The sequence below is a fragment of the Terrapene carolina genome, unplaced genomic scaffold (assembly GCF_002925995.2).
Source record: "Terrapene carolina triunguis isolate 2854851 unplaced genomic scaffold, T_m_triunguis-2.0 Scaffold96, whole genome shotgun sequence".
Taxonomy (NCBI): Eukaryota; Metazoa; Chordata; order Testudines; family Emydidae; genus Terrapene; species Terrapene triunguis.
The window spans coordinates 62,895,090-62,916,078 of NW_020664447.1; the positions used below are offsets into that span (position 1 = coordinate 62,895,090).

General features: G+C 46.1%; 1 protein-coding gene across 2 annotated transcripts in view; it reads left to right on the top strand.

Moving 5' to 3' along the window:
• NRXN3 (neurexin 3) overlaps window positions 1-20,989 on the top strand; it is a 1,356,989-nt gene that overhangs the window by 30,869 nt on the left and 1,305,131 nt on the right. For both annotated transcript variants that reach the window (XM_026651477.1, XM_029911473.1), the window contains exons 2-3: window positions 10,401-10,418; window positions 20,659-20,688. In XM_026651477.1, coding sequence (XP_026507262.1) covers window positions 10,401-10,418; window positions 20,659-20,688 — 48 coding nt within the window. The remainder of the gene's footprint in view (window positions 1-10,400; window positions 10,419-20,658; window positions 20,689-20,989) is intronic.

Sequence of the window (20,989 nt, forward strand, 5' to 3'; positions counted from 1 at the left end):
AATGAAGGTGGACTAGTTGCAAGAGCAGCCCTCCAAGCCTGAGTAGAAGCAGCTGATACAGCCTTGTGGTTGATGGCAACTGCATTCATAATGTGTCCAGAGTCCTGGCTTCACTCCTTGGGATTCCCCAGAGAAGTTCAGTCTACAGTGGAATATTTGCCCTTCAACGGGAACAACTTATTTAATTGAAAGATGGATGAATCATTACACTCATTAAAGGACCCTCTGTTCCCTAGGTTTTTATACTACAGCACCAAAGAGGAATTATCACAGACAACCTTACATACTTAGAGCAGCACCAAAACCCTTCAACCGCCAGTAAGGATGGGATCTGCCATGAAAGTGACAGAGGATTCAGCAAAACAAACACAACACTCCTCCTTCCTTCTGCTTCCAACCTCCTGACAACAAAATTCCTTTGTAAGGATCTCTGAGAGCTGCGAACAACCCAGATGCTATGTCCTCCGACCTCCAAAATCCAATTTGGTAGTTACCAAGCACTTTTTTGGGGGGGCATATATGGCAAATAACAGACAAATGGGTTCTCAATCTCATTTATTGCAGCCGCACCATGAGTTTCTCTCCCTTTCCCTGTTCCTTTTCAGGGACCACTCTCACAAGAAGATAACTCATTCAGGAGGTAGATTCTCTACTTCAGCAGGGAGCCCTAGAGCTGGTACCCCTCAACATTGGGGAAAGGGCTTTTATTCCAAATACTTCGTAATTCCTAATAAAAAGGGAGGATGGAGACCCATCTTAGACCACTGGCAACTCAATGTTTGTATCTGCAGATTGAGATTCAGGATGGTCACCCTCGAATCGATAATTCCATTCCTAAACAGAGATGCGTGATGCATGGCTCTTGACATGAATGATGCCCATTTTCATATAGACATCCACCCTTTCCTACTAGATTGAAGAGCCCATTATTAAATATTTGTTCCCCATGTAGGTAGTTATAGACTGTGATCAAGTCATCCTTAACCTTCTCTTTCTTAAGTGAAATAGATAGAGTTTCTTGAATCTATCACTGTAAGGCAGGTTTTCTAATCCTTTCATCATTCTGGTGGCTCTTCTCTGAACCCTCTCCAATTTATCAACATCCTTGTTGAACTGTGGACACAGGAACTGGACACAGTATTCTAGCAGCAGTTGTACCAGTGCCAAATCCAGAGGTAAAATAACCTCTCTACTCGTACTCAAGATTTCCCTATTTATGCATCACAGGATTGCATTTGCTCTTTTGACTACAGCGTCACACTGAGAGCTTATGTTCAGCTGATTAAAACATTTTGGGGTCATGGTAGATATAGTCACTTCTTCCTGGGATAGAAAGGTTAGCATGGCCTCTGTTCTTTGTTCCCAGAAAGAATGGATGTGTGTGGGAGTCCCCTTCACTCTGTCCTCTTCTCAGGAATGATTACAGATGCCTCCCGCTTAGGATGGGGTGCCCATCTGGATGAACACACAGCACAAGGAACATGGACGTCTTGTGCGTCCAGGATGTACGTAAAACTCCTGAAAGTGAGAGCTGTCTGAGAGGTCTGCAAACAATTCTTACCATTCACCAGATTACCCTATCAGCAGTATACCTCCCAAGAATACACAGTACACTGGAGAACAGCCTCAGCAGTCACTTTTTGATCAACCACAAATGGGAGGTACACATTTCCACGGTGAGGACCATATTCAGACACTAGGGAGACCTGTCGTGGGACCTGGTTGCATCACGAGAAAACAAGAAATGCAAGATGTACTGCTTCAGAGGGGCATGAGGTTAGGACTCCAAGGGAGATGACTTTCTATCCCTATGTGTGGGACACTTAAGGTATGCCTTCCCTCCCATCCCACTCTTACCTTGAGTTCTCAGGAGGATTCAGCAGGATAGGGTGTTGATCATCTTCATGGATCCCAGGTGGCCCAGACAGTTTTGGTTCCCCAAACTTTTCCATCTATTAGCCCATCCACTCATTAGTATCCAATATTTCCCACACTTCTTGACACAGGACAAGATAAGGCATGCCAGACTGGACTCCCTATCCCTCATGGCTTGGTATTTAGAGGGGCACTGAGCTAGAGCAGACATGTTTGGTAGCCGTTCAAGCCGTCCTTAAAAAGAGCAGGAAGTAATGCATCAGAAAGTGCTACATAGCTAAGTGGAAGTTATTTTCTATTTTGAGCTCAATATCAATAGATCGTCCCACAAAAATTGGAGATTCACACTATTTTAGACTGTCTGCTCAGCTTGAAACCCTTAGGACTTTCCCTTAGTTCCTTATGAGTAGAAGTGGCAGCAATTAGCTCCTGCCACCATCCAGTTGACTGCCACTCCATTTTCACCCATCCAGTGACTGTATGTTTCCTAAAGGATCTAGTCAGAACTTTCCTTCCAGTAACTAAGCCTGCTTCAACATGGGATCTTAGCTTGGGCCTCTTGATGTTAACCAAGGCACTTTTTGAACCATTAGTGATGTGCTTGCTGTCCCTCTTATCTGTGAAAGTCACCTTTTTAGTAGCCATCACTTCGGATTGAAGGGTAAGGGCCCTTAAGGCTGATATACCATACACAATATTCAATAAGGATAAGATTTTGTTGAGACTGCACCCAAAATTAACCCCCAGAGTAATCTCGGACTTTCACCTAAACGAGACAATTTGCTTAGCTGTCTTTTTTTCCAAAGCCACATGCCACCAATGAAGACGGGGGACTCCATTACCTGGATGTATACTGGGTATTGGCATTCTGCGAACACGGAATAAAATCATTTAGTAAATTGCTTGGATTGTTCATTTCATTGGCAGAATGGATAAAGTGACAAACAATCTCTTCTCAGAGGCTTTCTAAGTGGATTTCAGGATGTCTCCTGCTCTGTTACCAGTTAGCTGATACCCCTGCTCAACAAGGGGCTGCTCTATTAGAGCTAAGGCAGCTTCCGTAACCTCGCTTCATGAAGTGCCACTCGTTCACATCTGTAAAGCAGCAACATGCAGTTCTAGCCATATGTTCACATGAAATTATGCCCTAGTGCAAGCCTCTGCAGCTGATGCATACTTTGGCTTGGTGGTCCTTCAGTCATCAATACCTCATATGCCCACGCTTCAGTGAGTACTGCTTGTCATTCACCAACAGTGGAATACACATATGGACTAGCTGTCAGGTCTGGGTTCTAGGCGGTCAGGTCTGGTGGTTGGAGCGGTGGTTGAGAACGAGTACCAAGGGTCAAAACCAGATGTAGAGTCGAGACTCGGCCAAGAGCAGCACCGAAACCAGGGTCTGGAGACAGGCTGTGATAAGAATCGGGGTCAGAGTCTGTAGACAAGCCAAGTCAGGATTGTTGTCAGAGACCGGAGGCCAGCTGAAGGTCGAAGCCAGGTTGGAGTCAGTCCAAGTATCTGGAGGTCAGGAGGCAGGAGCAGGATTGGAATAGGACACGGACAAAGCTGAAGCAGTCTGGAACAAGACTTGGGCAAGGGTGGGGCAGGAAAATGGACAGGATTGAATGCAGCCGGGAAGCTTAGGGAGTCTGTAACACTACAAAGCAGCAGAAGGGTTCCTAGTGGAGTGGTGCTGTTGCACAGAGTAACTTGCAGCTCTGGTGGTGAGAGTGAAATACCTGTGCCTGGGGAGTCATCTGACTCTGGCCCTGCCCAGAGAGAGGCTGCTGCAGTATGCCCGAGGGCCGAGTTATGGCAGGCCCTGCTAGAGGGATTTGTCATTGTAGCTGAGTGAGCAGCCCTGGTCCAGTTGCGAGTTTGCCTCACACCAGCGCTCAAAAGAAGGAGAAAAAATTACTCCACCAACTGGAGTACTTCAAGATATGCGGCCCCTGTCTGTATTCCACTACCCGCTCTCCTATGCCCACTTTTTGCCCTACCACAGGGACTCTTCTTGATTGGATGTCACCCTCTACAAAAAGTCTCCTCTTTCTTCCCACAAACTCTCCACTCCTCTCTCCCCTTCCCCCCGGACCTAATATTTGAATTGCTCCCCACTCACTGTAATTCAAACTGGGAGTAACCTGAGAGCCACATAGGTGTACTCTGGAGAGATGAGGTGGATTAGTAACAGGAGATGGAACCATTCACTTCCCATTCAGCCCAGAGTGGGTCTTTTCAGCCTGAGACAGGGCCGATATGTGTGGGGAAATCTTTCCCTGCTGTGGCTTATGCTGTACCTGTCCTTCAGCTGAACAGAGGCCTTTGCTCTCCGGGGCTCCCATGCTGGCACCTCTCAGTACTAAAATTCACATAAAAAATCTCAGACATACTTGTTACAGGCACGGCTATGAACTGAGCTCTAATATTATCCGCTTTGTTCCTCTCCATCCCCTTCATCCTCCTCTTTCCTTTTCCACCCCATCCAGGTGGCTGGGGCTGCACCTGACAAAGGCAGCAACCCTGCTGATCCTTCTTTCAACTGAGCTATTAGCATCAAAGAACAAAAGCAAACAGCACTGGCTTGCAACTCAGTCCTCTACAAAGAGGCAATAAATGGACCCTTGTGTATAGGATAAAGCAAACCCTGCCTTGCCTTTTGTTGAGAGACAAACCTTCCTGTGTTTGAAGTGCTCTGAGCCAGAGGAAGTGGATAAACCTCCAGCCACATGAAACGGAGCCCCCTGTTCATTGGGCTTTTCATTAGCTGTGGGTTGTGTGTGTTCCAAGTTTAACAGGCAAGTCCTTTACCACCTCCCCCTACTGGTAGGAGAGAGGGGAGGAAGGTGGGCTGGTGCTGAGGAAGAAGAGAGAGAGAGTGGGAAGCTGTTTGATACAGTCCTTTTAAAAACATACTAGAAAACCTAGCCTTAAGGTTCTGAGCTTATGGGGAGAAAGAATATCTCAGGTTAGCAAAGATTTGGGGGGTGGGAAGAGGGCAAAAAGAATCAATTCCCAAAATCCAACTAGGCTGGGTGTAATGTCACCTGCACCCTCCTTTCTCACTTTGTAGGGATACTCCTAAACACGGAGCCGTGCCTACTGTATTCTTATTATAGAGCCCTCTTGTGAAAGCTTGAGCTGTGCCCTGGCCATTTGAGCTGAGGCGCACATGTGCTGGTATATTATTGTAAGGTATTACTGAGAGGGCTTGCAGGCGGTGTGCTCTTTTCTTTATATTGAAACAAAAAAGCAACTCTCCCAAGCGTTTGTTTTAAAATAAAATGCAAGCAGGCTCACTGTGAAAGTCGGCATTTGCCAACAGATGCCACACGGGGGGGTGTCTGAGATGCAACAATCTTTCTTTATACTTAGAATAGCAAATAACTCTGTGGCAGCGTGGTGCTACCAATGTAAATACTGCAAAGGTGTTGCAGTGGTGCAAATATTGACCTTTTAATGGCAATTCTTGTATCTGGAGCAACAAGAGCTTTCCAAAAGAATATAAGGGAGTGAGGGGAGAATTTTGTTCAGATCTGGGGGCTTGTGTTTTTGGGGACACCCCCGAGATGAGCAGTACTGGAAAAGGAAAGTGTAACTTATGCTTTATAAACCAAGGCCCCTGTGCTGACTGTTCACCCTGATTACATTTGGAACTTAGTGCATTTGGAAGCCACGTTTTGGTGGCTGTCTGTGTAGCGAGTAGCAGTGAGATGATAAACGCATGAGCATCCTCATGATCTTTTTAGTTAACAGACAGTTTAATGAGTTCTATTCCGAAAAGTCCATCAGTTACTGCCCCTCTTCCATTGTTTGTTTAATGTGCCCTCCACCCCCAGCTGTCTTTGGTTTATTCTTTTCTTTGCCCTTCTCTTCTTCTGCTCCATCTCCCTCCCCAGGCTCTCCAGCAAACTCTTCATGGGGTTCAGAGGTACTAAGTAGGCCCATACACAGAATTTACTAACATCAGACACAGTGGTTCAGTCCTGAACTAAGCTCATAGATGCCATGCTATGGGACAGTGTAATGTGGGCTGTAACTAAGCCAATGTCTACACGACAAAGTTAAGTCGACTTCATGTAAGTCAACATTGAGCCCCTAATTAAAGCAAGTTGATCTTGTGGGTCCATACTATTATTGTGTCGGCGGAGTGCATGCTCACTATCAGGGCTTGCATGGACGCATGGCGCACTGCACTGTGGGTAGCTATCCCACAGTGCATATAGCTGAGTGGAATTTTGGGTCGGGCTTGCAGTGCCTTATGGGACCAAAACAATGGCGTGGATGGTTATGGGAACATGGCGTTTGCCTCCCATGATGCACTTACCTCTCTCCCTCCCTGAAATCAGCGGCAAATAAACCAAGCCTCCTTCACACCTTTTTTCGTAAGCCTGGGTTACCCGTGTGGACGCCATAGCACGGTAAGCATGGACCCCATTCAGCTGTACACTGTTGGTGCGAGCATTACAAACACCTTGTGCCATATTCTGCAATATTTACCCAGCCAATATAGGATCCGCCGCATGGAACCATGTGATGCCACACAAGTTGTCCTGCTGGAAGACATAAAGCGGAGCAATTTGCAGTTGCTGGTGACAGTCACGCATCACCTTGACACGGTTGAGCGCCATTTCGGGGCCCGGGAAACAAGCACTGACTGGTGGGACCGCATCATTATGCAGCTATGGGATGACGAGCAGCGGCTGCAGAACTTTTGAATGTGTAAGTCCACTTTCCAGAAACTGTGAAGAGCTTTCCCCAGCCCTGAAGTGCATACTAAAATGAGAGCTGCTCTAACAGTGGAGAAGCAAGTGGTGATAGCTCTGTGGAAGCTTGCAATGCCAGACTGCTCTGGTCAGTGGGGCATCAATTTGGAGTGGGTAAATCTACCATAGGATCTGTCGTGATCCAAGTTTGCAGGGCCATAAACAGACTTCTGCTAAGAAGGGTAGAGACTCCGGGCAACATGCAGGACACAGTGGATGGTTTTGCCGCGATGGGGTTCCCTAACTGTGGTGGGGCGATAGATGGAATGCATATCCCTCTATTGGCACCAGACCACCTTGCCAAAGAGTACATAAACCTAAAGCGCTTGTGGATCACAGGGGCCATTTCATTGACATCAGTGTGGGATGGTCGGGAAAGGTGGATGACGCACATCTTTAGGAACACAGGTCTGTTCAGAAAGCTGCAAGCAGGGATTTTCTTTGCAGACTGCAAAATAACCATTGGTGATGTTGAAATGCTAATCATGATCCTGGGAGACCCAGCCTACCCCTTGCTCCCATGGCTCATGAAGCCATACGCAGGCAGCCTGGACAGCAGTAAAGACCCGTTCAACCACAGGCTGAACAAGTGCAGAATGGTGGTGGAATGTGCCTTTGGACGTTTAAAAGGTCGCTGGCGTTGTTTGTGTACTATGTTAGACCTCAGTAAAAGCAATATCCCCATTGTTATTGTTGCCTACCATGTGCTCCATAATATCTGTGAAACAAAGGGAGAAAAGTTTCCGCCGGGGTGGGGGTTTGATGCAGATTCCCTGGCAGCCAATTTTGAGCAGCCAGACACCAGGGCAATAAGAAGAGCACATTGAGGGGCTCTGCATCTCCGTGAGGCTTTGAAAACCAATTTCAGCATTGAGTCAGAGTAATGTGACACTTATCTGTGTTGTTCCTTACCAAACTGTCCCGTCCATTTCATTTTCTCCCCTGTAAACTCCACCCCCACCAGCCACCATGTGTTGAATGAATAAAGAGCCTTTTCTCCTCAATCTGTTAAGTTTTATTATGCACACAAACACACAGAGACAGCAAAGAAAAGTAAGATAACCTGGGGCACTGCTGCATGTCCCTGGGGTAGTCCTTCTCCCCTGTGCAATCTTGGCATAGATATCAGCATTTCTTCTGCTGGATCGGAGCTCTGCCTGCACAGACTCTTCTCCCCACAAAGCAATGAGATCCACCACCTCCTGTGTACTCCATGCTGGAGTGCGTTTGTGGCCTTAAGTCCCCATGATCAGCTGTGCTGGCGAGCTCTCCACTCTGATCAAACAGGAAATGAAAATTCAAAAGTTCCCGGGGCTGTTCTCTGTGTACCTGGCTGATGTGCAGTGGAGTTGAAAGTATTCTCCAGAGTGGTTACAGCCGAGCACTGTGGGACACTTCCTGGAGACCAATTCATTCGAATTACACAACAGTGTCTACACTATCCCCATGTCGACCTGTGGATGTTGGATCAAGCGCTACGCCTCTTGCGGAAGTGGAGTACAGAAGTTGACTTTACAGGCCACTTAGGTCAGCAGAAGGGACTCAGTAGTGTAGACATATACATGATTAGATCGATTTAACGTGGCTTATGTCGACCTAAGTTTGTAGTGTAGACCAGGTCTAAGTCTGGTTTCATGTCGGCTGGTTCCTCTTTCTGTTTATTCATTTGAACACTAAGCTTGGGGTGAAGTCCCCGAGAGGAGGAGAACTTAGTACTGGAGTTCTGTGCCTGTCTGGAATGGATTCTTGATGCAGCTGCTGAATTATCAATAATAATTGTGATATCTCATCCTTCTCTATCATCTTTCTCCCTGAATGTTACCATCTCCCTAGCCTGCCATTCTGATCCCCTCGCAACCTACTAGCATAAATCCCTCCAGTGGTTTCCAATCTACTTCTGCATCAAGTTAACACTCCTCCACACTCATGTTCAAGGTTCATCTCCGCTCTATATCTCTCCCCTTCTCTCATGCCATTTCCCGTTCCCACTGCACACTCTACTCCTTGCACCTTGAATATCCTCCCTGCACTTAAAAACTAGCTTCTTCCAGCCAGTCTTTCAGTGCCAGCTGTCCTTTCCTGTTCCCTTGCCAGCTCCCTAAAATATCAAACACGATTATGTTACAAAGTACACATAAAAATAAAATAAAACCTCCTGGACCCAGCAAGCATGCATAACCTAAGCAATCTAAATGAAATGACCTGGTTCTGCATTCCTCTCTTAGTCTGTATGTTGTCTTCTGTGGATTATTAACTCCTCAGGCAAGGACTGTGTTTAATATATCTATAAAGTGCCATGTATACCTACTCCTGTGCACCTATTCTCAAAAGATCCCAAAGTCACTTAGAAAGTAACATACAACGAGCAATATGAACAGGGCTCACTTGCTCACCACTGAAATGCAGCCACTGCTGGGGTGTAACATGGCAACTGTGTCATAGTATTCTATAATATCACAACAGTTTAGGACAGAGAGTAGAGAATCTAATATCAAACTGAAACTGGACAGGGGATCCAGAGAGGAAGAATTATATTATTCAAAGCTGGTATTAGGCCAAGTCACCCAGCATAGTACATTCCTAGTCTTGTGGGAAAAGTACCATGGGAACTTTAGTGACCCCAGGTGGTTAATATATCTTATCTAAAAGATGATACCTCCAGCAGCACAGCACCTCCATCACCACACTTGGGCATTGGTTAGATACTTAGAGGGAAGAGTGCCATCTTTTGAATCAGAAGCACTGCTTCCTGCTGCACTGAGTTTTTCCTTGGAGGATTCCACTCCTGTTCAAATACTGACCTAGCTAGATCCTGCATAGCTTGTGAGATCTCAGAGGTTCACCCCACAGGGGTTATGACAAGTATAAGTGCATGGAACGAGACTAAATTGGTGATGGTGGAAAGAGAAGCAGGAATTTATTTTGCTTCATTCACTGGAGTTGATGGACTATGCATTGAAACTGACACCATAGCTCCTAAGATGTACCTAACCCATGATTGATATGGCCACTTACAAGTTCCTGCTTCTCTCCTTTTTAATGGACTTATTTATTCCAGGATTAATTTGATTGATTGGAAAAGGGATCTTGTGTCACACGAGGGGAAAACATATTGAACAGCTCTTGGTTTGAATCCAGAGTCTTGGGAAGAGACAACATGTGCAAACCTCTGACGCACAAACCCCGCTGTCTGCAGTGAAGGATGGTCACCTGGAATGGTGGGCAGGAGGAATTAAAAGGAGAGGCTTTCTCTTTGGGACTGTGTTCAGAGCCCCACAACAGGTCATAAATTCAAATGACCCCTCTGAAAGGGGGAGCAGTTTCCTTTCCCCTTTCTGAAAACTTGCTTGAATTTATGTGATGTACAAAACCTGCTGTGGGCCAGTGAGTTTTTTGTTTGTTTGCATTTGTGCATGAAGCGCCATAGAATATTCTAACTGATATTCTTGCAGGAACAGGCCTGACTTGGGTATGTCTGATTCCAGAAGCGCACTTTCTCCAGACAGATATGATGGAAGATTCATTTTTACATGCACAGCGGAGAGGGAGCCAACCCCTTTTCCCTTGCATGGGTGGGCGTTTGGCTGCAGACGGGTGGCCTTCCAACAAACCTAATTACTTCTGGGTTTGCATGAAATTGATTTCCATGCAAGGATACTGAGCTGCTGTGTGTGTGTGTGTCCCTCTAATGCTTTTCTCTCTTCTCTCTCTTTCTCTTTCCACATCTCCCTTCTGCTTCCCCTGAAAACGTCTTGACAGATGTCAATCATATTCCAGGTGAGTGTTATGTTCACTGAGCTGGAAGATTATTCTTGGGGGGTGGGTGGGGTAGGGAGTGAGAGTGGGTAGAAATCTCACCATGCTGGCTATGAGTGTTCAGAGCGAATGTTGTGCTGGGCACTGTGGGGGTTGGATTACAAGGTCTTTGTATAGAGGTTCTCTATCTAGAGGTTCCCTTGCAAAATTTCTCTTTCAGCACAAAACTAAATAGACCAGTTATAAGGATGCTGTCAAGATAAAAATCAGGTTTTGTAAAAAATTGTTCTCCGTGTTGCTATTAACCTGAGAGTGATTATTGCATTTGAATAGCTGAAACATACGTTTCATCATTTTATAGTTCAGTTTTTTTGAATTGTCACTCAGCTTGGGATGCTGAAACTTGCTTAGTCAGTTTCACTTTCCAGTTATAGTCTGTTCCATTTTCTGGCTCCAGTGCCAAAAGCTGCCGTGTTTGGGTCTCCACCAACACAAATACAGAGGGGTTTTTGTTGGTTTTTTTGCTTAGTAAAAAGTGGTGAAAATATTCCCTGTCGCACTGGGGTTTGTAAACTCTTCATTTGGGGTCTTGACGGTTTCCTTTCTGTAGCATGTGAATAAATCAGATATGAGAGAGAAAATGCAATCAAACTGGAGAGTTTATTTTCAGGATCTACCACCATGGAATTGTTCTTTCATAGAGAACTCCAGCAGCTAATCCCCAGACCACTCTCATCACTGAGGGGGGATGAATCCCCCATCTTCAGCTGGAAAAGCCTTTAACTGAGAGTGCTTGCTCCATGGTCCCCATTCTGCTGCCATTGAAACCAATGGGCCTGATTCTAACCTCACCTCCAGGAAGCTCCACTGGGCGCCAGATTTAGACTCCGAATGAAGGCTCAGTGGGAGTTTGGCCTTTGGCTTGAATGGGAGCATTACTATGGGTGACTTTAAGTGGGTCGATCCTTCCCTTCTAAGCCATATGCATAACTTGCCAACTCATGGTGTAACCCACACACCTCCTGGGTATGGTGTTCTGCCCATCTAGTTGCACCGAGACCACTTAGAGAGAGAGATTAATGAGTCTGCTCTACAGCCTTAGCTAACAGCCATATGGCTTTTAGCTCATGCAGTAGAGGCTCATGCATTTAGCCCTAGAGGTCGTAGGTTTGATCCCACCTGCCAATGACCAGGGTCTGTCGGCATTACAGTGGCACCAGAATTGAACCTGAAAATACCTCTGCATTCCATTTGTTGCTTTTCTATCATTGAACAATCAGATTTTTCAGCCCTGTTAGTTTCATCCATAGAATCTGTGTGGACAAGTGGTCTGGGTAAATCTCACTCCCCCAGCCCTTCTCAGCCCCTTAGTTGGGGCCCCTTACTCATTATAGTTACTTTGTATTTGGTGCGTGAGTATCCAAGGAGGGGGTGTCACTGCATACCCAAAGTGCAGATAATAGGGAAGAAAGAGGCCAGATGGCAAAAAATGGCCCCTTGAGATGCTGCAGAAAGAGAGACTCCACCACCAGGACTCCTGCAAACAAGGACCACTGGCTTTATCAGCCCCAGTCTGGGGAGTCAAGGAGCTTTTCCCTCTCAGCAGGTCAGATACTTGTCTCTGTTGCATGGAGAGGGAAGGCAATGCCAGTGGCTAGAGGTGTGTCCGGAGATGATGTGGAAGGGTTGTGGGCTAACAGGCCCCTCCACTGTGCACTGGAGCTGCCTCTGTCCCCGTGGCTGGGGTGGAAGGTGGAGTCAGGCTGACAATGGCTCACTGTAGCTTGGCCCCTTCTCGGCCAAGTGGAATGGATGATATTTTGTGCCATAAATGGCTGCTGTCTTGTACATCAAAAATACCCCCTGTGTGGCTTGAATAGGCTGCAGAGGGTATATGAGCATCCAGATGGGGTGGGCCCAGCCAGTGGTAAACAGGGCAGAGATGAAAACGATGCTATCATTGCTCTGGGTGGCCTGGAGAGGGAGAGCAGATGTACCGAAATCCACAGGCCAGAGTTTTGTTAACCTTGCGGCTCTCCATCTAGTGTGTGAATGGGCTGCACTGCCCTGCCCCCCATTCTCAGATGTTCTCACAAGCGTTCGCACACCTGGACACACAGTGTTTATTTCCCCACACTCCCATGCATTCAGGCTCAGGATTTCTTGCATGCTTTCTCACACTCTTATTGTTATGTTCAGACACTTTTTCATGTGCTACCACACTCATTTTCACATGTTCTCAATTCGATGCTTGCCTGTACCTTATTTTTTGAACTGATACAGGTCTATTCCAAGAAGGTCCTACATTGCCCCATCCTGTCCTGTCCTTTCTTCTCCCTGCAGCCTGCACTTGTGTTCCTGCACAGGACTGGGCTATTTATGTAGAACACAGCCAGGTTTCCTTACCCACAGTAAGAGAGGTTGCAGATCTGCATTTTCTCTGTCCATGCCTGGGGCTTGCTCACTACCTTGTGTGCTAGCCAATCGTAAGCCAGAGAGTGGAGCCCAGGGCCCCTGCCAAGCAACCATTTTAACTGTTCACTGTTTGCAAGACAAATTGGGGAATTTTATGAGCTAATGTAACTATTTACCCACAGGCAGCAGAAGGGCTGTAAAGGGCCCATTGATTAATTGATTAATTTTACTTGTTGAATAGACTGGCTAGAACTAATTCCCCAGGAAAACAAGCTCCTGTGAACAGCCTGGTGCTGGCTTCAGCAAAGCACATGCTACAAAGGCTTTTCTTAGGCCAAGCCCCTGCCAGGTGCAGGGAAATGGATCTTATTCAAAGCAAATAGTCACTTTACTTTTAGCATGAGCTCTCAGCCTGTGAGGTCTCTTTGCTGTTAAGAGGGGTCCCCTGGGAACTATGGCTAGCAGCTGGCATGCCCCTCTCCCCTTAAGAACGAGCTTCAGATCCTGCTTGGCTCACTTCACAAATGAAATGAGTTCGTCAGGTGTCATTCTACCCCCTAAGTGGGGGCGTTGTCCATTCACACAAGCATCACACAGAAGGCAGTGATGTCCAGAGGTTAGAGTGGGACACTGGGAGTCAGGGCTCTTGGAGTCTGTGCTCAACTGGGTCACTTGACTAGCTGTGTGGCCTTGAGAGCAAGTCATTTCCCCTCTTGGTGCTTCAGATTTCCTGTCTGTAAATTCGGGATTACAGATCCTGGCTCACCTTCATAAAGTGCCCAGAGCTCTGTGCATTGATATTTTTATCATTGTTAAGTATCAGTTCACGCCATTGAGACCCAATAAAAGTGGGAGGAGGATGCACAGCTGTCGTGTGAGAGTAAAGCTCTCTTCTTTCTCTTTCCCTATGGTGTTCATTATTTCCCTTGCTCCTCCTGTTCTTTCCCATTGGTCCAGAGGCCTGGGGTGAACAGTAATTTGTTGAGAATAGACCAGTAGAACAGAGGAGCTTGTGAGGTGCCTCTATCTTGCTGCTTATGGGGAGAGGGGGCATTTAAAGGGGTAGGGGTTTGGTGCTCTGATATTAGGGTGATTGGCTCTGATACCTATGAGAGACTGATGTCTAAGGGCTTGTCTACACTACCACATAAGTTGATGTGATTTACATTGCTCAAGGGTGTGAAAAAGCATCTCCTGCCAACATAGCTTCTGCCTCTCGTTGAGGTGGAGTAATTACATTGACAGGAAAGCACTCTCCCGTCGACATAACGCGTCTTCACCAGATGCGCTACATTGGCTCAGTTGCATCAGTGCGGCTGCACCGATGTAGCGTGGCAGTGAAGACAAGGCCTAAGTTAGCACTGCACCCACTTGCTTCACCTTCCGCCCCTACCTCTGGGGTGGGAGACCTGCTTGGGCCTCCCCAGGATGGTGATATGGGCCTGATTACTGCACCCGGTGACAGACCTGCCGAAGGGGATCATTTCTTATGGCTCTGGCTGCTATTAGAATTTGTATTTAAAGAAATAAGTGTGGCCTTGTGGAGATGCCCTAGTTACTCTGGGTCCTGAGAAGGACTGTGTCCTCGCCTGCATGCAGGGGGTAACCAACTCTGTTGTAAGCACAGAGGCCCCGAGGGGACAGCCATTTTACTGGCTTTTTGAGGCGGAAAAGTCCAGGCCATTTGATCTTGTTCCTTTTCAAGCCTTCATTCCTTTACCTCCTTTTCTTATCTTCATCTGTCCCCAGGGCTTCATTCATTCTCAGATGCTCCCACTTGCACGCCCATTCACTATGTATGCAGTCCCTTTTGCACACTCATACACACTTATTCTCATGCTCTCACAAACACTTGCATAGGCATAAGCCTCTTATCTGACTGGTTCTGCCAGGAACGTGCTGTCTCCAATATCGATTAAACGGGGAACAACTAATTCTGCCAAAAAGGAGAGGATGGTTTATAACCTGAGTGCTGCCTCTACTGCCCCCTTTCTTTGTCTCCTACCCCCTTGCCTTCTCCCTCAGGATGGCACCCTTTCAAGGTGCCACTCAGCTTGACTCTGCCTCTCAACTTGCTGCCCCTGACAGCCACAAAGTCTAGTCCCGGCACTGGGACAGAGGAGAGGAATCGCACAGCTGTTGTGTGTAATTGGATTGGAAGTGGGCCTCAGGCTACAATAACCATGTTCAGCTCCTGGCTGGCCCATACTGCTGGGGCCTGTAAGGAGCCTCTTAGCTGCTAGGCATACCACTGATGAATCCAACAAGAAAGGCTGTTCCCCAGCCTGGGCTGTAGCTCTGCCTGGCTACGAAAAATGGGCACCATGTGTGCCAGAGGCCAAGAGCTCAGCTCATCATCTGTGCAGAGCTGGCCTGTCCAGCAGAAAGCCAGGCCTGAGAGGAATATTTTATACTTCACCACATCTCCTTCCAGATGGGAGGCAGGGGCTGAGGGAGAGGGGTTCTCCCCCATCACCATCCCATTCCTCTGCCTTGCTCAGCGTGCTGGGTCTGGGATAAGTGTGCTTACCAGGCATCTTTTCTTTTGGGGAAGTCCCAAAGTCCTGTGTGGACTGTCTTGCTGTTTAGGTCTGAAGAGTTCCCAAATCACAAGGGGTGTATGTGTGTGTGTGGGGGGGGGGAAGTCTAGTTCAGAAGGTAGGGAAACTTGTTGCTACTTCTCCCTAAAAGGAAAGGGTTGCAGAGGGAACTGGGGTGGGAGGATGAGGCAGGGAGTTGGTCCCCTCAGAAGCGTGTGTAAGGTGTTTGGGAAAGGAAAGGTAGGGAAATGGACCCCTCGCTCACTGGAGCACACTTTTCCTGCAGGAGCTGCAACTCTTTTATTAGGGTCCCTGGTTTATGTGAGCTCTACTTAGAGCTCAGTAACAGCTACTGAAACATCCTGGAGCAGAGGGGCTTCCGAAAACATAACCCCTCTGCCTCATGCACACATTACCATTGCCCCCTTGTCGGTTGAATGGGCCATAGAAAGTGAAGTCCTGTCTCACTCCTGGGGAGCGCGGGGTGGGGGTGGGCTTGATGGACACTTGCCTTGCTGCTGCCTATGCTGTATTTCTCTTCATATATATATAGTGCTTCTGACTGACTCTGGGGCTGTCAGTCTGGCACTGGCATTAAAAGGTAAAAATTGAGGCCCCTGGCCTTAATGCAGCAATTCCCCCAGATCCCTGTTAACGGTCTCTTTGTTCCAGCCAATATAAAGGAATCAACTTCCCCCTTCCCCACCCCCCCTACCCCTGGCCCCGCAGCACTGGCCCAGTAAAACAGGACAAGCTATAATTAACTAGAACAAAAGGACTCCATCTTCTTTTGCTGCATCAATCAGTTGTCACTTTACTCTGGGTTTTGTACCCTTCCCCCACCTCTTTATATTTAGTGGCTTTAATTCACCCTGTCTTGAGTGTTAAGAACCCAAGTGTAATTTAAAAAAAAAAAATCTATAGTGCCAAGGTTTCCCGTGTAACCCCCTTGCAAAGTGCCCCTAATAAGTCTTCAAACACGAGGGCCATTGTTTAATTACATTGCTCTTTCATGTAATTGCACTGTGAAGCTACTTTAAAAAATGTCCTTATGGCTTCATAAGAATCCAGTGTCGGCCCTTGGCACTTTGTGCAATTAGCACCACTTAATTTCTCGACTTTGATATGGAAAGCGGAACAGTGCACTCATTTAAAAAAAAAACATTTTAATTCATAAAAATGTTACTTTGAGATCTAGCGAGATACAAATAACCTTTTAAACCGTAACTGACTCTGTAACTGGTTTTAACCCCCATCCCCATCCCCAGCCCAAACAGGAACCAATAGTAAAGACAGGCACCGATCATGGCTAAGATAACAGCAGCTCAGTTTAGGCCCATCTGTCCTAGACCACAGTGACATTGTTGCCATATCAAACGCTGCTCCAAGCAGGTGGACTAGTGTCAACTTCAGGTTCCCTGATATAAGGTGACTCTCAAAAGGCTTGGACTCACTGTGTGCTTCAAAAGCTTAACTCACTGCTCTAGATCATCAGTACAGAAAGCTGACGTGAGCTTTCCTAAGAAGCATTGCGATTCTCACTGTCACTCGCATCTTGACTTCATAAGTGGAGAACCACTAACTCCCTGGGTTTAGGAATAAGCTTCCTCTATGGGCAGGTTATTCCATAACTCTCCATTACCTGATTTCTTGCACCTTTCTCTGTACCATTTGCTACCAGCCATTATGGGAGGCAAGATACTGGATTCCTGGTCTCAACTGGTATGGAAATTCTTGGATCCAAGCTTGAGGAAGTTACATTTTTTTTCTAGCTCATTCTCCATTCAAAAGTAATCCTGAGCAAGTCTCTGAAATACATTTTCCCTTTTATGCCAGTCTCAGTTTGGATCTCATATAAGTTCAGTCAGCCGAGGAGATATTAACAAGCGCTAACCTAGTGCTGAGACATTGTCAATGCTCAACAAATATTTCATCATAATAATGACTAGATCTGTGAAAGCTTGGCCACTGTGGTTCACATGGGTTTGTGCGAACCTTTTCCCAGTTTTATCTTGCCTGGCTTTACAGCCTTCAGGGTTTGAACTGAATTTCTGGTTGAACAAACCAGAGACTGAAAGTGAAACTTGGCTGAAATAGTGCAAGTTTGACCTCATTTTGGGCGGAAGCCAGTAAAACCTCAGAATTTCATTTAGGGCTTTCCATGCATGGAACTTCCATTGGCATCAATGGTAGTTGTGTGCATGGAGGGCTTGCAGGAGCATGGCCTAATGGTTTCATTTGCTACCATAACTCAGTCTTTGTCTCTTGAAAGATTCTCTGGCTTTTGAGTTTGGTGCTTAGATACCACAAGGATGGTTGCTTTCTAAATAGATACCTAGCTAGAGCTGTGGTAAAACCTGGCCTGACTTTCAGGCTTGCAAGTTTCTCACAGCTCTTATATGAACTTTCTGGCGGTATGCCTGTCCATTTTAGACCACAGTTTAGCTCTGTCCCACATGACCTTGGGGTGACCTTGCTCTTTGCGTCTTATAAATTGATGTAACAAATGCAGCATCTTGAAACTGAGGTTACCAAAAACGTTAAATCTGAAAGGACCTCAACAGCATTTCAAGTTTCCGCCTCTCTTGTTTTTAGTGTCACTAATTTGTAGTCTTTACTGCACACGTAAAAAGGTTGGTGTCATAGATTAGGGCTCTGCAGGTTGAAGGTTCTGGGGGTTGTTGGTAGGTTGGAGGCAGATTGAGATCTCTCATTCACTTTGTACTCTCCCAACTTTGATGACATGGGATTCAGTTTTTCAGATGAGGGAAGCAGTTATTCATTATTAATATCTGATCTCGTGTTTGGGTTGGGAAAGTTTTGGCCCTCTGTTTGTAACATAAGGGTCTATGCAAGGATTTCAGATGGGCAAATCAGTTGGGATAAAATAACCTTTCCCATACAGCTTCAAACCAAACTTTTTCTCTTCTGGTTCAAAAATAGTAGTGACTCTTTATTGGCCTGTTACTTTTTACATTGCTCTCTGGGCTTCCTGTGCCCAACTGGGACTGGAACATCAGGACAAAAATATTATGTGAGAGGCTGATCTTGTATTTTGGATCTGAGCAGAATCAGGAAGGGCTGAAAATCTTCCTAGGGAACCTTTCTGATGATAATTCCAAAGAGGGCAATACCTCCACCAAAAGTTTGCAAGGAACTCCCCAACGGACTTTGTCCCTCACCCCCAGATGGCCAACAATTTGTGCTCTGCATGTCAGGTGCATCGATCAGCAAAGCAAATGACTCCCAGCTGCTGCCTTCCTCTCCCTTCTCTGACATGAATTGATGGGCTGAGGACCAGGTCCTGTCTCCACCCTGGGTCCTGTGGTAGATAGCCATTAGCTGTGTGCCATGCCACCTGTTGTTCACTGATTCACCATTGCTTCAAGGCCTCTTCAAATCATAATTCCTAAGGATCTTGATCTACTCCTGGGTTGGACAATTTTTTGGGCACTTATCTGAGCTGACAAGAGATTTGCCCTTCCAAAGTAATGGTGCCAGTGACCATACATGTATCCACAAACCCAACACTACCGCCTTAACTGCATAAAATTATATAAGTCAATTGTCTTTTAATTTAAAAATCAGAAATATGTTCCATCAAAACAAATCTGCTATGTATATTTATAGTAAAAAAAAAATTAAACAATTGTTTGCTAAACCTATATTGTGTTTCTGATTATTTTTCTAAATCCACAGTAATCTCCCAAGAACATTCAGATATTTGCATTCTTTAGACTTTACAGTTATTAATCCCCTTATCTGGCTTGGAGTTCTCTTTGGGTGAACATTTTCTCTGGATGATCTGGATTTTAGATTCCTGCACCACGGCAAGGGAAAAATTTATGAAAGAGATATAAATAAATACAAACGTAACATGCTGCTTGTTGAAAAATCTTTCATTCTAATAGATTCATCCGACATCTTGGTCCCTCTGAAATAATGAACCATTAGTAGCGTTGTTTGACTTCCATAATGAAGGGAGCTAAAAAGGTGTGTGCGTGCATGCATGCATGCATGCATCAAGTCTGAAACATCCTCAGTGCAGGGTAGGGTAAGAGATGGGGAGAAGGAGTCAAGGTAAGAGATGAATTGGTCAAGAAAGCAAGTGGGGAGGGGTCAGTGATGGTTTGAGATAAGCTTGTTGGAGCTGGAATTGGACTGCAGTTTTAGATGTGTTAGTTGTGTGTGGTGCAGAATTGGCTAACTGTAAATGTAAATGGCCACCTAGACTTCTAACTAGCTATGTGCATACACTAGTTACCAGATTTGCAGGTGCAGTTTGCATTTGTGTAGACAAGTTATGCATGCAGTTGTGCACCACACATGTTTGAAAATTGGGCCCAAAGTGGATTTTAATTGGGTTTGGCAGTAGTGTTGGATGAATACCAGAATAGAGCTCTTGAAGAGGGCCCAAGTGCTGCTCACAGGAGGAGAGGAGGCTAAATGAATGTGATCATGTCCCCCCCATCTCCCCAAATGGGTCTGGCAGCTGAAACTCCAGCACTGAAGTGTGGCTGTACCTCTTGCTGGTTTATCCCTGAGAAGTGTAGAGAATAACTTCAAGGCAGTCTCCACATTGCCACTTGGAGACAAATCTCCAGTAGTTAAGGGAAAGGAATGGGAAAGGATTGGTACTGAAAATAGGCTAAGAGATTCCTTTTTCTAGCCCCTGTGAGATCTGTCTCTGAAGCTGGTCTGCTGGGCTTTAATTAATTGTTTGACAGGTGACTATTAACTCTTTAAAATTATGTGCTGAAGCTGCCACATTCATGAATGAGTGCAACTGTGTGTGTTCACGCAGTTAGCACAAATGGCTAATCAACAGCTAGCATGGTAGTATATTGGGCTTGCTTCTGCTGACCACCACAACACTAACTCTTAATGTCCAGTTGTAGAGGCTGTCCTTGGTTTCGATCTTCAAGGTTTGTGAGTGACCCCTTGTAGATTTACAGGTGAGCTTCACCACAGGCCAAGGTTCTTCCAGTTCAATTAACCACAGTTGTATGTGGTACCTTCTGAATCACTAGTCCCATAGACAGTTCTGCAACTGGCATCGGACTTTCTCTACCTGTGACACAAGCTTTCCTGCCTGACATGGGAAGCTATGGAATGGATGTGTGTGCACAGTGTGATACTCATACTTAGTTCATCTCAAGTATGTGATCTCCAATACCAGGAGGTATTGGACTGCATAAGTGATTGATCTGTATCTATCGATCAACATGCGTGTGTGTGTATATTTGTCTTTCTGCTTTTCTCTTGTGTTCTTTCTTTCTCACTTCCTCTCTCTCTCTTTCTCAAAGGCCTCTCACACCTGATGATGAGTGAACAAGGTAAGTTCTTTGTCTTTCCCTTCCTTGCTAGTCAATGGTTACTGATGATGATGATCTATGCTTCTTTCTGGACTGGGCTTGGCTTGCAGAAGGCAACCTGGTCCATGGCAGAGGATGGATTTGTCAATCAAGCCACTTGCATTTTACCCCCTTTGTGTTCCCATCATCCATGGCTATTTGCCAACCTGGGCGGCATTACCAGTGCCCAGGGCAGAGATTCTTGGGGGATTGTAGTAAACCATGATGCTTGTAATGGGATAGAAACAAATGAAAATAAATTTAAAGGGAGAAAAGGAGAAAT